The 19,763-nt window shown below is 38.4% G+C and overlaps 1 protein-coding gene across 1 annotated transcript in view; it reads right to left on the bottom strand.

Moving 5' to 3' along the window:
* Positions 1-19,763, bottom strand: part of GABRB3 (gamma-aminobutyric acid type A receptor subunit beta3) — a 158,525-nt gene that overhangs the window by 29,237 nt on the left and 109,525 nt on the right. The window contains exon 2 of the mRNA XM_042461004.1: positions 7,841-8,061. Coding sequence (XP_042316938.1) covers positions 7,841-8,061 — 221 coding nt within the window. The remainder of the gene's footprint in view (positions 1-7,840; positions 8,062-19,763) is intronic.

The raw sequence follows: 19,763 nt of genomic DNA, 5'->3' as shown, positions 1-19,763 counted from the left end.
CTTCCTTCCTCTTGCTCTTTTGCCTTCCTCTCTCCCATACCTGCTGTGTCCTCCTTGTCCTCTTCCTTCTCATCCTCCCTCCTCCTCTCACCCATACCTGCCACATCCTCCATGCTCTCCTTCCTTTTCCTCCTTTTCCTCCCTTCCCCTCCCTCCCGTACTTGCCATGCCCCCTTGCCCTCCTTCCCCTTCCTCTTCCTCCTGTACCTGCCACATCCACCTTCCTCTCCCCCCACCCACCATGATCAAATCTCTCAGTGGTATTTTATCCCTATTGCTGTTCCCCCAGGGTGAATGGGAATAGGGACAAAATGTCACGGAGAGATTTGATCATGGCAAATATACGGAAATAATCTGATTTCCACACTGAGTTATTTCCTAGTGTGAATGGGCCCACAAATAAAAGAAATTAAAGGTGTCACTATCTCGGCTACCCATGTGGACAATTTTGGAATATTCTGCATTTTGCAATTCTGGATAAGGGAGACTCAACCTGTAGTATGGTTTTAAATCAGCAAAGGGTGAATACTTTTGAAGGTAATGATGGAATTTTATTATGTTTTCCTCCATTATAAAGATTTTTATTTTTTACACTTGCCTTATCTTTCATGAATGCTATAAAAAAACTTTTAAAAAGACCCCACATTTGTCAGTTAGCCTATTCATGCCTCACATTTCTTGCATTCCTTCAATTCATGGTGACCACTTTCTTTGAAAATGTGCAACCTACAATATTTCTGGCAAATCTCCCCGCTTTGTTGTTTAACACTGCATTCACAATGTTTTATGACCATGATAATTGAGGAGAGCAACACTTTAAAACAAGGTGAAGGACACAATATAGCCAACTAGAATCTGTGTAATATCCAAGAGGTCATTCCTATGTACTATATGCTACATTGTTAAACAATGATGTGTTTGACTTCTATACACCAACTGTGCATAGAAGAAGAAAATTTCTGTGTGTGCATAGCAACTATAGCAGTGTGTTGTTCATCCAAATAAATAGATAAACAGGGATAGACAACTTGTTAGGGCAGAGGGATCTACTGGAACTACCACCCACCAGAGCTGCACCGTACTGCTGTCATGTTGCTGAATTTCAGTAGCATGGTAAGGGCAAAAAAAGTCAATCTGTCCTCTGAAAACAAGATGCATGAAGAGAAATCACCATTTTTCAGTCAAGGTAAATTCCTGACTGAAGATTGAATTGCTTCCAGGAGTCTTCCAGGAGACATCCAGAAGCTTTATTTAGCTTCAAACAAACTTTTGTGTAGCCAAAATATGCTAATGCAATGTCAATTTTTGCAGAGGAAGAGGGCAATAGGGGCCCATAAAACAGGCAAATAAGCTATATATTCTCCACCTGTTTGTATAAAATCAATTGCAAAGCAGACTTCACCCCTTCCCTCTTTTACAGGGTGAATAATTTTATGCAATTATATCTCAGCTTTCAGTCTCCATCTGTGACATGAGAAGAATGGAAATCTAGATCATCAGTTTATTGTGGAGAGATACAATTATAATCATTCCACATGCACACAAAAAGGCTACCTGAACAGTTTGACCATTTAGCTCAGGAAATGTGTTAATATGAATGATGTATGATTTTTTTTTTTGTTTAACTAGTGCTGGTGGGTGATCTGTAGTGCCAGTAGGGCAGTGCCCCTTGGTATCACTCCATACTTTAAAGGAGCTAAATAAGGTGTAACTCTGGGAATAAGGTCAAGCATGTTTGACAGCGCCTTCAAAGCCTGGAATAAAACCTGGAGTGGATTCACACACCATTCACATGGGGGGGGTGTTACCAGCTACCATTATTACATTATCAGGCAGATGCTGTTTCACGTTCGATTCTGTGGGAAATGCCTTGAAGGCTCTACATTTGCAGCAGTTATTTAGTTTCATACTCCTCCCCTTTTTGTAAACTTATCGGTTAATTTGGTGTTCTTTTTCAGCTCAGCTCTATCACTCATAGTCTTTCTTCAGTTTTAATGCTGTCTCCTCTACAATATGATACCCTTTTATATCTATGTTTTTCAGAATGTCTTCATCCATTGTAAGAAAATGCTGTCGTATGAATCTGCTATTTCCATACTCAATGAGAGCTGCAATATCTGAAGAGAAATTTAGATACACATTAGGTGCTGGTTAAAAATCAGATAGTAATAATATAGAAAAAAGATTTGCTAGTAAGATCTGCTATTTAAAACTGGGAGCAGTTTTAAAGAGCATATCTTACTCTGTGTTCATTCTGTACTTTATCTGAAGAAGTAAGTGGATTTATATCCATGAAAGCCCATGCTAAAATAAAAACCAGTTAGTCTTAAAGCTGCTGCCATATTCCTTTTTCTGTCCCCCTCCCCATTTCTCCTTTTTATGCTCCTAATTGGGTATTTTACCATGGATCAATATTATCAGTCACACAATTAGATATATACTATATGTATACTAGAAACTAGTTTAAAGTAAATGCCCATGAGCAGTTTCCATTTTCACAGAAGTATTCATAATTTACATCTGTTCAACATGTTAAATAAAATTCTGAGGCTAAATTGCAATGAGATGTTATATTCAAATTATCTATTTAATTATGATGATCAAATGTAAGCAGTTGTTTACTTTGAGCAATTTATCTTTGGCATTCTTATTTATTTGCTGAATTAACACGTTAACAGTTGACACAATTAAGTTCAAACTTCAGTGTCACAGTGCTGGTGTTTGGCTCTGTTCAATGTGATTACTGCTTCTATTGCTATCTTTGTGATATTTGCCAAAAGGCCCAAGAGTTATTCTTGGAATAATAATAATAATAATAATAATAATAATAATAATAATAATAAATTTTATTTATGTTTCCCTGCCTCTCCTGGTGGATCAAAGTGAGGTTACAGACTAAATATAATATAAATGGCCATAAGATTGAGCAGGTCTCCTATTTCAAATATCTGAGGGTAGTCTTCCATTCCATTGGCAGTAGAAAAACCCATAAGGACTATGTTGCTGATAATGCATAGAGGAGTACAACAACCATTCTTAAATTCCTCAGGACAAGAGGAGGCCACTATATACCTGCTGCTCTCAAATTCTTTAAAGCCAAATCAATATCACTACTTCTTTATGGTGCCCAACTGGGATGCTTTTCCAACTTAGCAATGTTAGAATTAGTGCAATCCAAATTTCTAAGACTGGCCCAAAATGCATCTCCAATGCAACCTTATGACTGGAGTCAGGCTTCATGAAAGTGGAGGCTAGATTGTAGGTGACAATACTTAATTATTTTCTTAGGCCCTGTACAGACCGGCCTGAAAAGCTGGCCAGGTGGCAGAGTTGGAGTGTAGCATCCTGATGACGCATACCTGACTCCAACCCCCCAGGGCACCCTGATGTCGCACACCTCAAGACAGCATGCAGCATCATGATGTGTCTCCGGCGCTGTGGCCAAATGATGGAACACCGAAGTGGTGCCATATAGCCATGCTGCCACAGCTATAATACCTTTTCAAGAGAGTAAAAAAGGAGCCGCTTTTTGTAGCTCCTTTTTGTACCCCTGGAAGGATGGATCAGAGCTACGGCGTGAGTGACCCTGATCCGGCTGAAGAAGGGGTGGCTAGAGGCCGTCCCTTCAGGGCTGTTTTTACAGCCCCTCAGACTATCTTTTATCCCCATTGGCCTTGGCCAATTAGCTTTGATGATTTCCAATCTACATGGAAACAGGCAATGATAAATAAAATCTCATCAATAGAATTCTTTTCATACTTTCTGCTCAATATGTGGTATGTTAAAATGAAAGCAGCCATCAAACAATGTGTAGCATACACAGAGGATTAACTGGACTTCAGTCTCAAACCTTTGTTGTTAGTTATTTGAACAGGTACTTCATCTTCTCTATGGCATATTTAATTAATCTGGAAGTGCCTAAGCCTTGGAGGGGCTTTAGCATGATGCCATACCTTCATTTGCTCTTGAAGGCCAATACAGGAAGATCACTTACAATACATCTGTGAGTCTAGTTATACAGAATGAATAGAGCATGTGTTACTCCAGTATTCATATTACAGAGACATTTGAACTAGCCTTATTGCACCCATATTGTATCAATATCCAATGCACAGGACAATTTTATACTTTCCTGTTGCTTTCAGACACTAATCCCAATATGACATACAATGGTCTGTGAAGCAGTGCTTAAAATTTGTTGGATGATGACAGAGGCCACAGATCAGACCTAATGACTTTTGCTCTGTAAAGGGATGGTTAAGATGCTTTACATACTACTTTTAATGTTTTTATTATTTTAAAATAATATTTTAAAATCTGTATATATCAATTATAAGTTTAAACAGATGTATATTTTATCCTTATGTGATTTAATGTGCCTTATTCCGTTGTGATGGTCTATGACTGTAATAAAGATTTATTCTATTCTGTCTTTGTGGCAGGGCAGGCCCTATCCTAAGGGAGAGTGAAGTGGATACCTTGAGCAGAGATTTGTAGTGCAATGGAAGTACAACAACTTGTTAGTTTATTTAGTCTAGCTCAGTATTTTATTTACCTTGTCTGGCTTTGGGTACTATAGACATTGTCCTGGAGGGCACCCTTGGTTGATCTACTTGGGTGAGAAAAATGTCTTGGATGAACTCATTACTATAGTAATGAGTATAAAACAATGGAAAAGACCCTGGATTTCTCTTGTTTTCTTTGGCGCGTTACAGACTGCCTCTGGGGCCCCGATCCGCCGCTTTTCAGGCTGCGGGGAAACAGCAAAAGGCCACTTCCCTGCGGCCTGGAAAAGGGTGTCCTTGGGGCTTCAATCCCCAAGGACACACGGTGGTGGCGGGGAGGAGGAGAAAAGGGCTGCTTGGCCCCTTTCTACCTTGCGTCGCTGGCGCAGCCATCTAAAGGCTGCGCCAGCGACGCAAATTGCAGAAGGAGCCCCATTTCGGAGCTTCTTCTAGCGCCACGGAGAGGGCGCAGAGGCAGTGCATCCGCGCCACCCTGTTTGGAGGCGGCGCATTCGTGACGTCGTAATGGCAGCTCCCGTGTGGAACAGGTGCCGCCATTTTGTACGTCCTGGGACGTATTAGGGTTAGGTGCGTGCATAAGGCATGCACTTTCCCTAACTCTAGTACGTCCCCAGGACGTACTTTATGCCCGTGCGGAACGGGCCTTTGGGAGCATTTTGTGACCAGGAATGGAAGTGTCATGTATCTTAAAAGGGAATGCATTTGTCAAATATTTTGTTCCTTTGTAAACAACAATAAGCTGCTCATGTTGCTTTTCTTAAAGGTCAGAGTACCTCAGCTGCATTGCTCTGACTTTGAATGAAAATCTACCTCAACACACAAAAGGCATGATGGGATTCAAGAATCTAATTAGGCTAAGAAGATGGATATTAACTCTTCTGTCAAAGGCAATGAACAGTGGGTTCAGCTACATGTGCTTGCATGTACACATTCAGTCTTCCCTTCAAAATGCCCAAAATACAATTTCCAACCAGCTATATAGGTACACTTTTCCTCCCATCTTTCTCAGTATACATAGAAATGTAAACTTCCCCTCCTTGGGTGACAAGATGCTCTGAAACGTTGGGATTGTACCAATAACAACCAGCATGATCCAGGCTTTCAAGGATTCTTACTGATGAAGTGGAGAAGAATAGACCTCTCACCAAATCAGCAGGCAGACTCTGAGCAGCTTCCAAACTAGCAAAAATATGTTTGTGTACTTGAAAGAGTACAAAAGTCTTTAGGAATTTAAAATAAAATAAAATAAAATAAAAAGTTTTTAGGAATTATTTTCCCCATACTCCTTACTTATAATCACACTCCTCCAAAAAGCCTGGCAGACTATTGTAGCTGTGCTTTATCATAGCCAGAAAATGGACAGTGGGCTAGAAGAATCACTATCTACATGGTGAGGAAAGTAACCTCCTATTTGGTGATAACAGGGATTTTATCGAGCATGGCAAATTGAGGAAACTGAGCAGATTTCATATAAACAACAAACTTATCTAAATTAGTTTTCATATGCGACCCACATTCCCTTCAAATGTAGGGAGTGTAGTAATTTTTTTTGAAAATTCATCTTGGTAACTTGGATATGAGCTCCAGAAATCCCTGTGCAATTGCAACTTGGTCCAAATTTCCTCTGATGTCAACTTTAATAATTGCTTGCTGTCAGCCCTCCTAATTTCAAATTTACTTTTAGTCTAAACCTTTCCCAAAATTATTAGTAAGACCCAGAGTAAAAACAGCAGCTGAAACTAAAACTGCAGTTCATTCTGGACTTGTGTCTGCCTGCCAATATGAATTTCAGGGAAGTCTTGATTCTTTCCAATTCACTGATTAGTGAGATTAAAGAAGCAGCAGCAGCAGCAGCAGCAGCCTCCAATTTCAGTGTTCCTGTCAGCAACATACAACACCTCAATGCTCAGAAACCTTTATTATAAGAACTGAAAACTTAGGAAAATCCCTCTGTTAGCCAGATGCCCTGGCAGTAATTTTTCATCTTTTCCCAACCCTTAACTTGAAATATTTGAGAAATGGAGGCAAACTGATACAGAAAAAAAGGATGAGGAATGTGACATTCTCCTTCTACTTCTCTACAAAGAACATTCTATTCAAGACTGAGCATCTGGAATTGCCCATCACTATTCTACTTTTATTAGATTTCAATGTGAAATTGGAAACTACATTTTGAATAAATTGTGACCTGAATGTGAGAGAGGTTAGACTGTAATACCATGGCCCCTCTCTGGAGAGTCCACTCAATGTGTTACTGTAAATTTTCTTCATAAATTTTAATTTTAATTTTAATCTATTTAGCTATCATTTATATATTATTCACCAATATACTGCATTTCTTTTCATAGGCTCAAGGATGTGTCTATTTTCTTCCCTATGGTATCCCCATAACAACCCTGTGAGGGAGGTCAATTTGAGAAAGAGAGTGACTTGTCTAAGGTGAATATCAGAGCTCACCAGTGATTTCAATCAGTATCTTCCAAGTCCCAGAGTACAAGCTAACCAGCACCCCATATTGGCTGTCATGGGGACTGTAACATTTCAAAGCTGCTTAATACTTACAAACATCTTGAACAAAGGAAATTTTTACTGCTGCCATTCATTAGGAGACTTTCTATACATACGGATAACTCCTTGAGAAAATCAGCATCCAAATACTAAAATCACAATGCAGTGGTATTTTCAGCAGCTTCTCATAGATTCTCATAACACTTAAATATGAGTGTTGCCTTACCCCATGATTCATTATCAGTCATTTAGTGTTAAATTCACTGTATAGTTTACTTGGTCCTTAATCTTGGAACACTGGGAGAGACATCAATACAGTCAATAAAAAGGAAAATAAAGGCCTGCATGCCTGGGAAAAATGGTCCTGGGGAGCAGGGATAGCATAGCTACATTGTAGTAAGACATAGAGATGCAGGGCAATGATATCCATAAATTTTTATGCAGGGGGATGCAATGCAGGTAGATTTAGGAAGCTAAGTTTTACAGATTTTTATTATCTAACTACTCCATAATGATGACGGTCCTAATAGACCACATGCTTTCCAAAGAAATTTTGAGCTAGTAATTCAGATCTTGCTATATAGCATTTGTGCTATTGTGACTCTTATTAACAAATAAAAGCTGACTGAGGTCATGGTTGGAAAAGTTAAGAAACACCAACAATGTCATTTATTCTCCAAAGTCATCTTTCAGGAAAAAAATAGGTATGTATGAAATGTCGCAAAAGGTCTGTTTTAACCTTGCACCAAGAAAGCAAAGAAAGTACAAACCAATGATGGAGAAATCAAGATCACATAGCTACAAACCTGAGGCCATACAATACTGTGCCATCTGGATGAAGGCGAATCATTCGATTCTTAACTGTAACGCCATGCACAAATGACTTCTTGTCATTTAGAAAGTAAGTATCAGGCACCCAAAGTTGATCTGCTACTCTGTTATCAAGCGTAAGGTTGAGAGGAATCCCAGCATAGGCTAGTCTTTTATCTCTCCAGTATTGTTGAAAATACATAGTTAAGGTGTAATCCTGGTGGAGAAAAGAAGAGAAACTGAAGTTAAAGCTTGTTTATATACATTGTACTTCTTGATTAAGCCATAACATCTTTTTAGATAAAACATCCCATTCTAAACCTAAGTATAAGAACTCTATACTCAATCTTTGAGTGCTTTTTAATATTACAGTGCAGCTTTATGTGAGTAGATGGATTTTCCCCAATAAAATAGCATCAGCTATTTCAAAATATGTAGCCCTCCTCCCTGCTATGAAACATTACTTACTGTTACTAAAAGGGGCACCTTTTGTTTTAAAGTTTTCTCCAAAGAGAACATTTTTGGGATAATTCCTTTCAAGACTCATTGGAGAAATCTACATTGGAAATAGTCCTCCATCTAGATTTTTCAGAAGCCCAAATCAGATATGAATTTCTCAGGAGAATATTATCCACCATTTTAAATTAATAACTTTGCTAGGGACTAACTGCCGTGACTATTAAGAGGAAAAGCAGCTATATCCCGCTTTTATTTCCCATGGATGATTTCTATTAGAACATCATCGGAAGGACAATGTGCCCCCTGGTGTTTTCTGCAGTTTTCAGTTGTAGAGACTAGGAATAAACACATTCTGTACCAATGATAGCTTAATTAAAGCTTGTTTTTAGCAGTAATAAAATTACAAAACAAATTTTATTGGTTTTGAAATAAACTAGATTACTAAATCCCTCAGGTATACATGTGCATTATGAAAAATCACATTACAGAACAATATTAGTAATTTGATTAAACTTGAGGCTGTGTAAACATCCCATGTCACTGGAAAAGAGAACACCAAAAGAAGAAAAACATCCACAGATATCTTGCACTGTCCCTGGAATTTCATCACATTCTCATGGATTGAAAGCACTGCATGTTATAGGAAGAATATAGGGCTTCCTGCCCAGCAACAAAAGTCTGAATTGACTCTGTAGCTGCAAATCAGTAAGTAGTAACATTTCCATTTGTATGAGACACTGGACCAATGGTTAAACAGCTAAACTAGTGAGACACTTGTGCTTACATCTGCAAGCTTTACCTTATTGCATTTCTGACACTGTGATGCGGGTTCTTTATATGCCAAGGTTACTTTTACCTCTTATCCACAGAAGGCCCCTAGTTACTTACACTTACCTTGTTCTCCCCCCCCCTTCAATACTATTCCTAAGTGCAAGGGGTCCGGGTCCCAAGTATTTTCCCAAATCAATTCTGATATTTCATGGTGTGTACGTTCTTGTTTATAGCTTATAGAAATAATTTCAGTCACAGACATCCACTGCAAAACAAACAGTAATTTTTTTATTGAATAACATTAAGAAATAACGTAACTTGTGTGAGTTGTTTTAAGTTTAATATTGTTACTTTATCACCTAATAGGCCTTTAAATAATCTTCATCCTATTACCTCTCTCTCTCTCTCTCAGCAAGATTACCACCTAGCGCCTAGCATGGTGGAACATGCAGTTAAGACTGCCAGAGTGGAAAGAGGAAGAGAGGGCTCCTGTTGCATTAATGGTTGTGCAGAAGATGGAATTTCAGCAGACGCTGCTTGCCACACAGCCAGATAACAAGCAGCCCCTGCAGAAAATTCTTCTTCTACACAGCCATTAAAGGCTCAGTAGTCCTTTCTAGTTTTCACTCTGTCAACCCTACTTGTAGTCCAGAAGCACCAGGAGAGCTGCAAGAGTTCCATCTCTAACCTACATTATAAAAAATGCTATAATTTTCAGTGCTGGAATTCTATCTCACTTTTAACTTTTGAATTATGTCTGTCTTAGTGTCTTGATTTATCTATTTGATTCTTACCCCATCTTTCTCCTCAGGTGGCCAACAATATGTAAATAATTCAAAAACATAGCCATGTTAGTCTGGAAAATAAGTATGCAACGGTATGTTATAGCACCTTTATGACTACCTGAAAGAGAAAATTTGGTAGCATTAGCTTTCATAGACTTGAGTTTGCATCTGAAGAAGTAGGTTGAAGTCTACAAAAGCTCATGCTACTAATTTCTCTTTTTCAGTAAGTCTGAAAGATGCTACAAGGTTTCTCTGCAGTATATAATAAATAAATATAATAAATTACAGGTTAAAACATAAAAAGAGTTTAATAAAAACATCAAAAGCTAAATATTTTTAATTGTATTTCTTAAAAAGACAACACCTGTCCAGGTTAAAAATCCCCTTTACTGCAACTCATTCAAATGTTTCTGTAAGTAAAATGTTATTTGTCCGCAGGTGGAAGCAGAGCAGAGAGAAGGCAGGTATAGCTTTCCTTGAATAAAACAGTATCTCACTTCACAAAATAAAGACCCCCCTCCCAAAAAATATGTTATTTATAGTTGTAAATACTGTGTAGCTTTAAACGTTCAAACATGAGATATCGATCTTGGCAAAGATGTCTAAGGCACACCCTATATACCATCACATACTGAGTTTTTCAGGGGAGACCCTATTTTATATCCCACTTCCTAAAAAGGGTAAACTGTGGAGGATAGTGAAAGGATTTTATTCAGTCATGTGATTATGACAATCTCCATTCTTCCAGTGAAGGCATGTGTTTATGAAACAACACAATTAATAGGTCATGCTCTTGATTTGATATTCTAATGAAATAGAAGGGAATCATTTAGAGGTGGGAGAAATCATCTACTACTCAACTGTGATGGACTGAAAATTACTGGAATGATGTCAATGCTGAACCTGTAGAAAGGTGAGGGCCTTATGGCTGTGATTCCCAAGAAGGCTCTAATCAGTTTGCAGAAAAATATCAGTTGACTTGGAAATCTCTTTTGATGATAATTTCTAGAACATGGATTTGGCCATGTGTATAGCTATGGGGGAAGGGGCAAAATAAGGCCACCACTTCCTCAATAAGAATTCTGCCCCCATGAAATTTTCCTTCAGGTCACAAATTTCTAGCACTCCAGAAAGTTAATACTAAAATTCATTTCCATCTAGAATTTGCCATAGTAACTTTACCTGTCCTTTTCTTTGCATACCTAAATTAATTTTCTACATGTTCAACTGAAGTTTTAAGTTAATGCAATGGTAGAAATTTGGGGAATAATGGAAAATAAAATTTGGGAGCAGAATTCTTATTTGGGGCAGATGCCCATATTCCACCTCTTCTTGCTGATCCAATTTGGGCTGTTGACTCAATTTTTTCTAGGCATCCTCTCCCACATACACAAAAAAGGCAGTGCAGCTTTTTGGACAAATAAAGGAAATAAAATTGTTCTGAAAATAGCTAGAGTTCAAAAAGGAAACATTCACAATGCATGTGGCTGAAAACAGCGTATCCACCTATGGGTATATGCAGTAGCAATGTTGGAAGTGAAGAAATCCTACTTCCCTGCCAGCACTGCACCTGCATATTGCTTTCTAGGATGATTATTAGGGTTCTTAAACTAATCCATCTTTTGTAGAAATGAATCTAAAGTTCTCTGCACCTGCTCTGTTTGGGATGCCTGATAGTAGCACAATCTATATTGGAACTCCCCTCCATACCAGCCACATTTTATTTAATTATGCAGCACCAACCTTCAGGACATAACATCTAGAAGGCTGAGGGAAGAAGGATTACTGTCATTGTCACTTTGCAGCATCCCCCCTTTTCTTCTGTTGTTTCCTCAAAATAGGATCGCTAAGTGAAAAACAGGACAGTGTTCCTTTACCTCTAATGGTTGACCTTTAAGGTAGAGGAACCCTGTCCTATTCTTCACCTGGAAACCAAGGGGCAGTACAGATGGGATGCTCCATACTGCCCCTGTAAGCCCCGTGTCTGTGCTCCAGCATCCCCATGCTGCAGCACAGACGTGCTGCAAAAAAAGAACCACCCAGAGCGGCTTCTTTTTTGCAATGACAGAAGCAGGAAGGGGCGCCGCCATAGTGCCACTTCCTGCTAGTGATGTCTGGTCGCTGTATGTTGGTGGTGGCATCATGGCAGCCCCTGTATTGATGGGAGGCCGCCATGATGCCAGCGCCCATATATATTAGGGTTTGGGAACATGTGGTGTCTGTGTGCTCCCAAACCCTAATATCGCTGCCGCCACACCACAAAGCACCCGTGTGTACCAGGCCCTAGTTCTCTCTAAATAGTACTTAAGCCAAGCGCTTGTGGTTCTGGGTATGTTGTGTCAACTAATAGTGAAAGTTGGTGCTGTTTTGGCTCTATGATTTTGATGCTGGTTGACATTTATGCTTTAGATCTTAATAGAACTTGCTTCTGTAATGATTTTATCTTAGAAAAGGAGCCAAATAAAATCCACAAACACGCAAGGCCCACCCTGCATGCTTTATTTCAAATTACCAGCAAGACTTGGTGTTTACAGAACTCATGATGCTCAGGTGATCTGTAACCCAGCCCTAAAATATTCACATGGACAAAAGTCCCATACATTATAGAGTGTAATTCTAAATTAACATATTTATATAAAAGTAGCATAAGGAAACAAAGAATGAATTGAAGACACCTTGCCCAATACGTAGTTGCACTAACCATGGACCATCAGATAGATGTCCAAGGCCCTTCAAACAGGCACAACCCAGAGGCCCCCAAAGAGATGCTGGCAGCAGCAAATATGACATGGGAGGACTGTGTTGCACCAGGAATCAAGGATGCAGCCACACAGCATTTTGATTTAAACTATTATTCCCAATGTGAAAGAAGTAGTCCATTGAATTGATCAGGTTTCTTAGCATTTCACTTGCTTAAGCAACATTATGTTATTCTCATTCACCATGACCCCTATAGGGGGTGTCTAACTGGTTGACCTAGATGCCACCTTGACTCTGGGGAATGTTTTTAATTCAAATAGGAAGGATGGAAAGAATGACTGGAAAATGGTTGAAAAACGTGTTTTTAAATATTGAGAAACTCTGAGGAGAAGATTCCTGGAATGATTAGAATCTTCAGCTTGGGAATTATTGTGTGCAAAATTTGCACCTAGTTGTTTTGCATGGAGAACAAAATTTGCTCCAAAGAAACCAGCATTTTCTGCATGGAAAATAATGTTTCAATGCAGAATATTATTTACTGCACAGAAAAGGTTGTTTTCTTATAATTGTGGATTTGTTTTGCATAAAATTTGCATATGGTTGATTTACATAGAACTGCACTTTCTGTGCAGGAAATAATATTTCTGCATTGAAATATTATTTCCAACACAGAAAATGTTGTTTCCTGCAAAGAAATGTTGTTTTCTATGCAAATCAACTGTGTGCAGAAAAAGAAACCAAAATGATATTTAGGAATCCAATGGAGCAAGCTATGAGCATAGAGGACTGCAAATGTTCAAACAACAAACCAAATCCTGTGAATGAGGATTAGTGTGTGCATAGTAAACGTTATGCTTTAGTATTAGCACATACAGTGGGTCCTTAGTATCCACTGGGGTTTGGTTCCAGGATCACCCATCGATACCAAAATCCATGGATGCTGAAGACCCATTTAAAACAATGAACAGTGAAATTGTATCTCTTATATAAAATGGCAAAATCAAAGCTTGCTTTTTTGATCTGTGTGTGCGCATACATATAATTTATGAATGAGAGAGAATATTTTCAAGCCATGGGTGCTTGAATCCATGAATAAAGAACCTGTAGTTACAGAGGGTCAACTGTACTAAATAAAATAAAATAACACATTTTTTGTTTTAGCTTTAATACATGTCAAATAAAAATAAGAACAAGGAGTGCAAGTAAGGACAGGTGACTCCAACTTTGTGTGTTAAATAAAGTGTTGCTGCTATTTCTGTTCTGAAGGTGTCACTGAACTTTACATGTACAAGGGTATTGCTCACACCAGGTGTGGGAATACTCTAGACACTGTTAGACAGCAACTCATAGTAGCTGAAGATAGCATAGCTACTGATGAGGAATTCTGGAAGTTACAGTCCAGAAGTATGCCCACACTGTCTTTTGTGTATCACTTGAAAAAAATGTAATTGTCTTTGGTGGCAGAGATATTCCCTTTGAAGTTTTTTTTGCTTTAGTTTATAGTTGGTTCACCAACTTTCCTGTCTTGAAACTTTGAAAAGCAGTGCCTTGCTAATCATAAAAAAGACGAAGAAATCTGTAAAACCAGTCTTCTTTTATTCCAGGCATAGTCAGAAATAGCCTAGGAAAGAACATCCTGCAAGCACAAAAAACCCGGCGTCAGTTAATGGCTCTTACGAGCAGTGATAGGCCAGTGCCAAATCAGACTTATTTCTCTCCACTGTGAGTGTTTAATCAAGGGCCTCTACCAATAATTTTGACTTGGTTTACACTATTTCCCAGATTAGCTTTCACTAAGTTCAGAAAAGCTGTCTGCGTTTGCTGCAAATGTGCCACTGGTCATGCCAATACTTTCACGGATCCAGTTCAATGAAAACTCCTTCCTTAAAATCTGTGCTTTCTCTTTGGTATATGTAAGTGTACTGAGAACCTCTTTGGTGAGTGTAAGTATAATGAAAAAGGTTGCCATATCAACCAATTACATACGCTACAAACAAGAGAAGATTGGTTGACATAGCAACTAAAGGAACAGTATCTTCATTTTGGCATGTGGAGAGAAACGGACCACAACAATCTAAGAAACTAGCCTTCCATACGCAGAAACAGAGGAGATGAGAGGATGAGGCAACAGTGTGTGCTTGTTTTCATCATGCCACAACATTCTGTTCTTGAACTAAAGAAGTCATTCATGAACTTATTAAGATGCATCCTGACACCTTATTCAGTGGCATTACTTTATATCAAGTAATTTGACACTGTGGCTGCCAATGCAATTCCAATTTCTGAGATTCAATAATCTATACATTTGTTTTGTCAACAGTGCCTAAGTAATGCTCCCAGTACGTGCTTATGTGTAGGAGGTTTTAGAAGCTACTACACCCTTTATAGTTTACTAAGACAGCATACCTTATTTGAAAGAAGATCTTCTTTAGCTGTGGATATCTGCATTGATTTGTCCATGTAATAATGCAGAAGCCTAACTGTAAATTGATGTAAAAATTCCTGGACAGTTATTGGTTTTCACAGGAAATCTTTATATCACCCTCCATCATTCAATTCCAAGCAAAGCATATCTCAATTTCTTAAAGAACATAATTATAAAACATTCAGGCCCTTAGCTTAACTATATAAGTTGCAGATCTCAAAACTGAGAAATTTTCAAATGGAAGGCAATGCAAATACCTTTTAGTTAAGAGAAAGTGTGCATCTTACAATCTCTAAAGAATGTGCAAGGGCTTTGCCATTTTTGGTACATGTTATGGATATAAAGTTTCACTTATTTTATTTGTGCACATAAAAACAAAAACATGTAGATTTTTACTTATTTTGTGCACAAAAATGTTTTTTTTTAAAGTGGGTGAAATTACAAGATATTTGTGCCCCTTTCAATAATTTAGTGGCTTTCTGTAAAAAATTCAATTGCAGAACAACAACAACAACAAAAATGGTTGTCTGCCTAAAACCCAAACAAAATGGAAAAATGCGCCTTTTTTCACTCTTACTGTAGGACAAAATAATAATAATAATAATAATAATAATAATAATAATAATAATAAATCTTGCAGTTGATAATTTTATAAAGAGGTTATCATTATGCAGATATACCCTTTCTCACTGAAGACAAGCAAATTTGTGAATATTTTTACCTTCCTAGGAGTACAATGCTATGCATGACTACTCAACAAAAAGCTGCACTGAGTCCAGTGAGACTTACTCCTAAGTATATGTACATAGCCTTAGTAGTTCAAGGATGTGAAATACGTTTTTGTCTTACAAAGGTTTTCATTACAGTATTTTGAGAGTTTCATGGCTAAGTGAACATTTGATCTTAGTTCTCCCTATGTCCAGTGTTATAGTCTAATCCTATGTATATATGGTCAGAAGTAAGACTGGCTAAATGGGCCAAATAAGAGATATAGGACTGTAGTCCTGATGTATGTTCAGCACCCTAACCATTACCTGCACACTGAGGATGTCCATTATTCCCATCCAAATTAAATTCATTCAACAGTTTTGAGAGTTCTGTACCTCATTCCTATGAATGTTCACTCTGAAGACAGATTTGATGGGGCTTCCAGGTATGGCTGTAATGGACAGACATTTCATTGACTGCAATATTATGGGTGTCCCCACACAAAGGGTATCTAGTATTCCTAAGCAAGCATTCTCTTTTTCTCCTTATCTGTTTTCCCTTTTTTATTCTATTTTTCTTAACATTTTTTCTAATAAGAAAAAAGACAGAAGAAATAGGAAGGCACAGGAAGTTTACAAAAAGATAGTAACAATGACTTGAAAAGCCCTAGAAATTTTGTAAGAACGAGGTAGAGCAATTTCACAACAGAAGTATTGTTTGAACCCACTCTATGGCTCTTTCTTTTGCTCTTCTTTCTTTAACATACATCATAATAACAGTCACACCAAAAGGCCTGCAGCCTGCTCCTTATACCCCAAACATTGCTGAAGCAAAAACAGAATGATTGGCATAACTCCACAGCACACCTATCCTCTCACTGCAAAATCAATAGCCAGAAGGTAATGTGCAAACTTATTACAAGTGGTAAGGACAGGATGTCCAATGGTTGACTACTATCAGATGCTTTCTCAGGCAGTTCAAAGCTTACCACAGCATATTTAAGAATGCACATTTGTTATTCACATTTGGGGGTTTGCTGCAGGAAATATAAATATATATTCCACCTTCCTCCCAGTACAGGGACTCAAGGTGGCTAACAAAATTTAAACAGTCCAAGTTAAAACAATATAAAATATTAAAAATACAAAGTTTAAAAAACGATCAAGCAACTTCAAAAGTTAAAAACATTACATGTTGAAATTTAAAATTTACAAAACTGTTTATAAAAGTCTTACAGTACCCATGTCAGTATGAGAAAGCCTAGTGGCATAAACATATTTTTATGTGCCACCAAAACGAAAGCAGAGATGGAGCCAGCCTGGCCTCTCTAGGGAGGGAGTTCCAGATCCTTCCTTTCTTACAAGAACATCACCTCATACCATATGGAACCTCTTAAAGATTAGATTTAAATATTTTTCAAGATTTAAAAGGCACATGAATCAGATGAGATATATGGCTGTGTTTTTCAGAAAGTTCACAAACCTTTGCTAAAGGAAGTGTGCAAGGTGTCAGCTGAATATTAAGGGGAAAATAATAAAAACCATAGATGATTTACGTAACTTTAAACAGAGCAATGAAGAGTAGTAGTGTATTGCCGCTTTTCAAGAGGATTGGATGAGATGGCTGTTGCAGCCCCCTTCAACTTTAAGATTTTATGACTGTATGTCACATTAACCAAAATGGAGACTGTAGTCAAGACATCATAGAATCATGGAATCTAGAGTTGGAAGAGACCACAAGGGCCATCCAGTCCAACCCCTTGCCATGCAGGAACTCTCACTCAAAGCATCTTCAACAGACGGCCATCCAGCCTCTGTTTAAAGAGCTCCACTGCATTCGGAGGGAGTGTGTTCCACTGTTGAACAGCCCTCACCGTCAGTTCCTCCTAATGTTGAGGTGGAATCTCTTTTCCTGCAGTTTGCATCCATTGTTCTGGGTCCTGTTCTTTGGAGCAGCAGAAAACAAGCTTGCTCCCTCCTCAATATGACATCCCTCCAAATATTTAAACAGGGCTATTGTATCACCTCTTAACCTTCTCTTCTCCAGGCTAAACATTCCCAGCTCCCTAAGTTGTTCCTCATAGGGCATGGTTTCCAGGCCCTTCACCATTTTAGTCGCCCTCCTTTGGACACGCTCCAGTTTCTCAATGTCCTTTTTGAATTGTGGTGCCTAGAAATGGACACAGTATTCCAGGTGGGGCCTGACCAAAGCAGAATAGAGTGGCACTATTACTTCCCTTGATCTAGACACTATACTTTTATTGATGCAGCCTAAAATTGCATTGGCCTTTTTAGCTGCTGCGTCACACTGTTGACTCATGTTCAACTTGTGGTTTACTTGGACTCCTAGATCCCTTTCAGATACAGTTTCATTCAGCCAGGTTTTCCCCATCCTATATCTGTGCATTTCATTTTTCCATCCTAAGTGCAGTATCTTACATTTCTCCGTGTTGAATTTCATTTTGTTAGCATTGGCCCAGCTTTCTAGTCTCTTCAGGTCATTTTGAATGTTGATCCTGTCCTCTGGGATATTAGCTACTCCTCCTAATTTGGTGTCATCTGCAAATTTGATAAGTATGCTCCCAATTCTGTCATCCAAGTCATTGATAAAGATTTTGAATAGAATTGGGCCCAGGACAGAGCCCTGTGGGACCCCACTGGTCACTTCTCTCCAGGATGAAAAGGAGCCATTGTTGAGCACCCATTGGGTTCAGCCAGTCAACCAATTACCAATCCACATAACAGTTACCTTGTAAGAAGAAGGTAAGACTCGGAAAGGCAGCCATGAAAAAACTAGATTAGCTCCTCAGATAGAAAGATATATAATTAAAAAACAGTATCAGAATCATCCATGTCACAATATTTCTGATTTCTGATTATGGTGGTGAATGCTAGACAGTTAAGAAAACTGATAGAAAGAGCTACTGATTTGAAATGTGGTGCTGGAGAAAGGTTCTAAGAAACTATAGACTCTTAGAAAGACAAATGATTGGATCCTACAGCAAATCAAGCCTGAATTCTCACTAGAAGCAAAGATGACTAATTTGAGGCTATTGTACTTTGCAGAGAGCCAATGTAGTGGTTTGAGAATTGGACTAGGATTCTGGAGACCAGGTTTCTAATCCCTGCTCAGCCATGGAAACCCACTGGGTAGCTTTGGACAAGTCACACTCTCTCAGAAGAAGGCAAAGGAAAACCCCATCTGGACAAATCTTGTCAAGAAAACCCTGAAATAGGTTTGCTTTTGGGTTGTCATAAGTCAGAAATGACTTGAAGTTGTACTTTGAAGATAATATGGCTCATTGGAAAATATGATAATGCTGGATAAAGTGAAAGGCAGTAGGAAAAGCAGAAAACTGCTTCCAAATTCAACAAAGGCAGTCACAGTCCTGAATTTGCTAGCCCTGAGCAAGGCTGTTGATTACTGAAGTTAATGGATGACTCTCATTCATAGGACTGCCATTAAGTCCAAATCAATTGATGGCAAAAATAAAATAAAAATAAAAATAAAAAAAAATCTTCAGGGTTAAGAAAGTTGTTTCTGGTTCTGTTCAAAGGTTCAAAAAACTATATATATGTTAAAAAAAACCTCTCTATAAATTTGAAAGACAAATAGCCATAGGCTCAGCAAAGCACTGAATTTGCTTCATACCACACAATTGTTCCCCCTTTAAACTCACATTCTCAGGGGAACTGGTAGATTTATTCTGAATCACTGTATCTACTTTAAAGAAATGAACAAAATGTTCAAAGACATATGTATCTGAACCTATGGCCAGAGGAGAATGCGACTTTGCTTTGGACATAGAGAGAAAAAGTTCTTTGATGTTGTCTTCCTATTTCTGAAAGACATTGCAGTCATATTTTTTTCAAGTCCACCACTGTTGCACCCATAAAGTTTAGAACAATGCTTCTCAAGCTATCTGATGTGGAGAACCAGCAGGAGTTTTTTTTTCTTCAGTGTGGCTGGGACAAACACTATTTGTTCCCACTAACTAAAATAGTTTCTTTCTTTGAAACTCAGCAAGCTCACAGATCAGCACTGGTCTAAGGACCACCACTTTGAGTAGTA

Source organism: Sceloporus undulatus, chromosome 3 (assembly GCF_019175285.1).
Source record: "Sceloporus undulatus isolate JIND9_A2432 ecotype Alabama chromosome 3, SceUnd_v1.1, whole genome shotgun sequence".
Lineage (NCBI taxonomy): Eukaryota > Metazoa > Chordata > Lepidosauria > Squamata > Phrynosomatidae > Sceloporus > Sceloporus undulatus.
Note: the sequence above shows the minus strand (reverse complement) of the source record. Positions and strands in the feature narration are given on the sequence as shown.